This window comes from Camarhynchus parvulus, chromosome 14 (genome assembly GCF_901933205.1).
Source record: "Camarhynchus parvulus chromosome 14, STF_HiC, whole genome shotgun sequence".
In the NCBI taxonomy this organism is placed as follows: Eukaryota; Metazoa; Chordata; class Aves; order Passeriformes; family Thraupidae; genus Camarhynchus; species Camarhynchus parvulus.
This window is the reverse complement of record NC_044584.1, coordinates 10,630,213-10,637,195: the sequence shown is the minus strand read 5'-3', so window position 1 is coordinate 10,637,195 and position 6,983 is coordinate 10,630,213. Positions and strand designations below refer to the sequence as shown.

General features: G+C 45.2%; 1 protein-coding gene across 1 annotated transcript; it reads left to right on the top strand.

Annotated features, from left to right (window-relative positions):
• The first annotated feature begins 464 nt into the window (after positions 1–464).
• Positions 465–6,761, top strand: LOC115908952 (small integral membrane protein 10-like protein 2A). The gene is made up of 2 exons (XM_030957917.1): positions 465–700; positions 2,194–6,761. Exons 1-2 carry the CDS (start codon positions 515–517, stop codon positions 2,212–2,214), a joined length of 207 nt encoding a protein of 68 aa, XP_030813777.1. The 5' UTR covers positions 465–514; the 3' UTR covers positions 2,215–6,761.
• The last annotated feature ends 222 nt before the right edge of the window (positions 6,762–6,983 follow it).

Here is a 6,983-nt window from a genome sequence, read left to right as displayed (position 1 = left end):
GGAGGGAGGCGGGGCTGGAACGGGCTCCCCAGGGAAGCGCTCGCAGCACCAAACCTGACAGGAAGTGTCCGGACAACGCTCTCAGGCCCACAGCGGGACTCTTGGGGAGTGCTCTGTGCAGGGCCAGCAGCGGGACTCCGTGATCGCCGCGCTGGCCCCACAAGCTTCCCGTGCACTCCCAGCACGACAGCGACACGGACACGGACACGGACACGGACACGGACACGGACACGACGGACACCGGCCCCGGCACCGACACCCACACCGGGGGCCGAGCCGAGGGGCGGTGCGTGAGGGCGGGGCCGCTCTCGCGCCAACGGCCCCGCCCCGCCCCGCCCGCCTCCCGCGCATGCGCAGCCAGCAGAGCCGCGCACCGCAGCAGCCCGGCCCGGCCCGGCCGGCGCACGCGCGGTGCTGACGCGCGGCCGCGCGCCCCGCCCGGCGGGCACGCGCAGCGCGGGGAGGCGGCGGCGGCGCCCGGGCGCGGCGCGGCCGCGGGAGCGGGGGCGGGTTTATGGCGGCGGCTCTGTCCGCACTCGCTGCCAGGCTCTCCCAGTCGGCCGCGGCCAGATCCTACGGCGTGTTCTGCAAGGGGCTCACCAGGACCCTCCTCATCTTCTTCGACCTGGCCTGGAAGCTCCGCATTAACTTCCCCTACCTCTACATCGTCGCCTCCATGATGCTCAACGTGCGGCTGCAGGTGGGCGGGGGCGGCGGGGCCGGGCCGGGCTCGTGTCCCGGTGTCACCGGCCGGGCCCGGGGGCGGTTCGCAGCCGCTCTCCCAATAACGGCGGAGCGCCCCCGAAGGAGCGCCCGTCCGTGCGGCGGGGCGGGGGCTGTGCCTGCCCCGTGTCACCGGGCAGTGTCGCTTGGCTTTGCACGGATGCAGCCCCGCAGCCTTGTCCTTGCCGGTGGCCGGGGGCGAGTGCCCCGCTGTGCTGCTCGCTCTGCGCGTCAGCAGCAAACGCGCCGCTTTCTTGTGCCTTTGCCTAAGCTATAGCTGAGTTAAATACTGCGAATAAATCGTGAATATGTGCACTTTGATAGCACGGTCCTGACACCTTGTAAGGAGCAAACAATTTCCTCCATCGGTTGATTTGAGTTTTTTTGAAATCAAGAACAGTTGCAGCATGGAAAATGCAGACAGTTTTAAATACCAGTGTTATTGCATGAAAAAGATGCTTCAGATTGAATTTGTATCTCTCCTGTTTTGAGCCTGTTTCTGCAAAACGTGGAGCTCTCTAACACAGCTTTGACCTGTTGTAGGGTTGGAGTTTCATTGTTTTTGTGATAAAACAAAAGATTTACTTTTACCTTAACTGGCAGCAGGAACAGGCTGTGCACTGTCGCTACAAACATCTGTTCTAGCCAAGGATCAGACACTCTTTCTCCTCGTAAACATAGCTGTAATGAAAGTTTTGACATCTGGCCAGTGGCCAAGGGCTGAAAAACAAGTCTGGTTAGAGTTTGTTACTTGTAAAAGGTAATTTGAAATGGGAAGAGGTCAAAATGTGGCATCTCCTATTTTTGTTGTTGCGATTTGCCCTAAAATTCTGAAGCTTGAAAATGAGCCAGATGGCCAGGAGTTGTACACGTAGCTTGGTAACCCTGGTAGCTGAAAAAGCCTTGCCTTTGCTCGTTATCAGTGTTGGTACAGAATGGCTCTCCTGGAACACCACCAGCTTTCCTTTGTGCTACAGCTGATACCCGCTAACCGTGCTGGGCCAGCCAGTCTGACCAGTTCCCTCCGGGAAGCTTTTGTTGATTGCCAGTGTTGTGTGTCTGATTTCAGCTTGCACTTCTGTTTACAGGAGGATTACTTTAATATTAACCTTCCATGTTAAGCCTCTAATGAGCCCCAGCCTGTCCCCTGGTGAAGGGAAAGGCTGCTGTTACACAGCCAATCTCTCTGGCTGCTCCTTTGCTGACTCACTTTCATGCCTGTCACCGAAAGAGAGCTTGTAGCAGATTAAACTGAAACTATAGACGGGCAGCTGGTATTTGGGCATACTTCCTACCCCTCTGGATGTGCTCAAGCAGCCTGCAGGGAGACTTGTCTGTTGGGACAACTGTTACTTTCTGTAGCTGGGTTATTCTTTATGTGAAAGGTTGTTAATTATTTTTGGTTCAGTACACTGGGAACCAGGAAACTGGGTTATCAGTGTAATAACTTCCTGCATTCTTTCTCTTTAGGTCCATATTGAGATCCATTGACTTGTGACTTGGTGTGCTGCTTCTGCTGTATGCTGCAACTAGAGTCAGTCACTCTTCATCAAATCCAGCCTGTTGTGAAGCATCAAAGCTGTGCTCGTGTGCTCTAGGACTATGAAGAAAGAAGATTTTACCCAGAAACGAGTATGTGACAATGGCCCAGATCATCACAAGCCAGCAGCTCATCTGACACACGTGCATTCCATGTTGGACAGTTCTCAAAATCATAGTAGCAGTTTACAAGAATTACATAACACCAGGAATTTTTCTCTCTTTAATACTATACCTCTATCTTCTGTTGGCAAGGAAATGCCTCTGAGCTTCAGTGAATCAGCAGGGACGAACTCAAGTGCAGCTGCTCCTTGGAAGGATTCATTTCATCTGCATTTTTCTTCTGGGAAAGACAATCTCGATAGGGTTTCTCACTGCATTGGTGGCATTTCAGTAACAGGCTGGCTGGAAGAAGCTTGTAGCATCTCTGGAGACTTCAGCTCAGGCTGCCCAGGAGACAACTTTGTATGTTTTGCACAATTCTGGCTGGGAAATTCGCAGTATAATAAAAACCTGTGGTTTCTGGAATTAGAAATGAGCAGTAGCAAAGAGAATGAATTGCAGTTTGTGTTTTTTAAAGCACTGGAGCTTGGTGCACTTCCTGATTCCTGTTCTAATCCAGTTGCCTCTCTGAACAACTCTGCTATGGGACTCTCAAACAACCAGAAACCATGTTTTTTCCTTTGTTGCTTAAACCTTGTATCTTCAGAGCAAACACTTGGATATGAGCAAATGCTTATGAATATAGACTATGTGACTAATAATTTTCACATCATACAGCTAGTAACCTCTGTGCTAGCTTTTGCACTAGCAGGTCTCTGGTATGCAGTAGGGAAGGTGAAAAAGTACTGAGATTTTAATAAAGACTATTTTTAATATTAGCAGAAAATAAGAGAGACAAGGTTACAGTTCAGGTTTTAGTGAGAATTAGCTGAAGTAAAAACTATAGTTGTATAATTGCTAGTTAAAGTGGCTGATGGAAGATAATTTTTGTAAGGAATAGCTGCATCTGAGTGTAAAGAACATCATCTTCAGACTCTGGGACTTCTGCAGGTCTGCTGTTAACACTAAACTAGAACCCAATTTGATTAGCACAGATCCTTTGTTTTCTATAGAGTTTGTATTAGTGGAGTGTTCTGGCTACTACTATTTATACCCATTTCCAATGAAATTTGTTTCTTGTAGAATTCAATTCCTGCTCTGAACCAACAGCAGCTGATGTATCAGTCCTTAAAACACTTTGAACTGGAAAGCTGTTGGGAGGGTGGTCTTCAATACAGCATAATTGTCAGCAATGTTCTTTCCAAGGATGGTACTGCTCTAATTTAACAATACCTTGTGAGCTTTATTGTGCTACAATAGACACTGTAAACAACTTTCAAAACAATTCTTTTTCCTTGAAAGAATGATTGTTATTGCTGAGGTACAGTAACAGCTTCTGGACCTGTTGACTCTGGCTTTGGGACAGGTTTGCCAAAGAACAGGGCAATAATGCTGGAATCTATAGAGCTGCTGGTGAATAGAATTTTGAGGAATAGGCTCCTGGTGGCACTTCGGTGGAGAAACTCATCCTGCAGGTCAAACTTTGAACTTGATGTCCAAAATCCTCAGCCAGGGGTGTTGCTGTTGATCGGCTTAATGTGCTCTAAAGGCTCACATAAAGAGGGAGGTATTGGTGTGTGGGGTAGGATGCATTTTCAGCTTTCCCTTGACTCTGACTTAAAAGTGAGGACTTAATGTGGAGTAAAGTGGTTCACACACTAGGTATCCCTGCCAGTGGTTCACACACTAGGTATCCTTTTGCCAGCTGGTCTTGCTTCATCTTGGAAAGAGAGGAAGTGATGTTGTACTTAGTTTGAACTGAGCTGAGCTGGAAAGCCAGTAGTTTCCAGTGTGGTGGTTGTTGAACTGTTAGCACCACATGTATAGAGAAATCCTTGATTATGAAGATAAGATGCTGATTATCAGTCTTAGGGAGAGAAGTGTTTAAATTTTTAAATCTTATTTGAGTGCTGAAAATGAGATATGTTACTTTTTGTGTTAAGTGATACATTGTGTTTTCATTATCCCCATTGGCTGATTGTTTCTTTTGGATACTAAAGAGATGAAAAGCCCCTTACTTTCATTTAGAAAATAACTTTTTCCTGGTGTGCATTTAAATGATTGCTTAACTTGTAGACTTTTGACCATGCAATCACCTGTCACAAAGTGACTGAAAGTCCCAAAATAGTACTGGATTATGTATCATAAGTAATTACTCTGACAGCAGCAGTTCCCTCTCAGTCAAGCCATCCACTCTCATCTCCACTGCTGTAATTTATCAGCCTTGCAGTGAGTGGTATTAACACAGGTTAACACGTGGTGTTGCAGAGGTTCAAGATTCCTGAAGTGATGTGGATCTGACATCCCAGAACACCAGAAACAAACATTCCTCCAAATGTCTGTGGCTTGGAGTCACGGTGTTAAGCTGCTGTCTGCCTGTATCTTGACCCAAAAAGCACTTGGCAGAGTTGAGGGTAGAGGAATGAAGGCTGGGAGGGGTTGGAGCCTGTTTAAGGCAGCTTGATTCCTAAAGACAACGTTGTGCAACTCCATATTAATCTCTATGCAGCTGCACAGGTACAGCCATACCCTCCCTGTATGGTGAGCCTTACCTTCAGATGTGCACACAGTCCTGCACCCAAAACTTGAGTGCTTGGACTTCCTGTACAAAGGATCCATTGGCACAGCTGTACCTGCAGTTGTTACTTGAGACCTTGTTTGTACAGCTGACTGCTTTGCTCTGGAACATTCTCTGCTGTGTGTCATTTGGGAACTACGTGTTTTGGGAACCGCAGTTCTGTACAAGAACTTGTAGGTGAGATTGTCAGGTTAATAGGCAAGAGGAGTAGCTAAAGGCATAAAACCACAGTTTTTAATGCACCTTTTTCTCATGGTGATTTCAAAGGGGAGGAAATGAAACATGAGAGACACTACCAATAAACTAGAATTGAAATGTGTGTACAGCAGAGTGCCAAGGGTTTTCTCCTTATGAATGATGAGCCTATGGAGGAGGAGATCTTGGAATATTGAATTGTGTTACATATCACAGTCTAGCTAATACAGTCCTGTTTTAAGCAAAGACTTGTCTGAATGTGTGGCCTTTCATTACTTACTACAGGATCACTTTAAATACAGCTAAGTGAAATGATGGATGTTTGTTGTGTATTATATGTATATTGACCATAAGATACAAAGAATACTTAAATAAGTGGATTTAATCCATTTTAAGATAGATTATGTACCTTGCCTTGAATTTTATTGCTTAAAACCTAAAAGGTAATTTTAACTTGAACATTCCTTCTGAAATTCAAATAAAGCATAGTTTGGTATGTTAAAATCTCATGTAATAGTCTGCACTTTAAGCCTGGGGAGGCCATGGATTGAAAGCGCTGTTCTTGCACTAACAGAACTGCCTGCCCTGACTGAGGCAATGTTTCAATGGCTTTTCCTGTCTGGAGGGAGAATAAGGAACCTGAAGGATGGCATCCATCCTTTGAAACTATAGATAAATCTAACACTATGTGGTTTAGGCCACTGTTCTCTTCCTACAGATGTTCTGATATTAACTCATCTCAAAAGATGGAAGGTGTCTTGGCCAAGAACCAGTTTGTGTGGAGTTTCATGGCTTCACTATGTCCAATGTGGAAAACTTTCCTGAGTTTATGTGCTGTTAGGACTGTCCCAGATGATTATTACAGTACAGAAAAATAATATTCTTAGTAGGGGTAAGGGACCTTTATACTCAACCAAGAGTTGCCTTCATATTTCTGTATTTTTGTCTCTCATCCTTCTCTAGGAAGAGATTATTTCTAAGCAAAATGTCAGGGTTCTACTAAACAACTTGTGCTATCTGAAATGTCATTGATTAGTGTCCAGATCCTTCCTGCACTACATAGCAAAGTTTTATTTCTGCCATTAGAAAAGAAATAAGAAAATACTCAATATTAAGAGAATTTCCTACTAGTTACGCGTGAGTGAAAATTTACTATGTGGTGTACTGCTATGAAAAGAAAATATACTTTTAAATGTATGCGCAGAGCTCTGCATGTAGATAAAAAGTGTTTTACCACAGTATGATGTTGGGATGCTTATGCAAATGCTTATTTACTTTCTGACATTGCAGTGCAAAATGCAGTAGAGATGGTGGTGTTACTTCTCCATGTGGTTTTTAGCCAGTGCAATCTCAGCTATCGTGTCTGCATCATCCTGCACAGGGGACAGTTCCAGCTGTAGACATTTTTTAGCCTTTTGCTTTTTCAGTGTTTGGTTTGGTTTTGCTGTTGTTTGAGGTTTGGTGGTTTGTTGTTTGTTTGTGGTTTATTTCTCTTTTTTTTTTTTTTAAGTTATCATTAGGACTGTAATGACAGCACTTTCTTGAACTTCGCCAAAGTTTTCTTCCTTTCTCCTTCTCTCCACCTTTGCCCCTTATAGGTATACACATTTCAATTTTGGAAGAAGCAAGCCTGTATGTACTCTCCTAATATATAATCTTATTGTCAGGTTGCTCCTTTTTTTTAATGGCCTGGTCATGCACATATTTCTCTCCCTATAATTTCTCAGCATAAGCATATGCTGATATTTTGTTCCACCTCAGAAACATTGTCCTGTAATTAATTATGCACAACAAATTGACAGAAACCATGTAGAGATGTAAGAGTCCATAGTCTCTCATCAGGGTG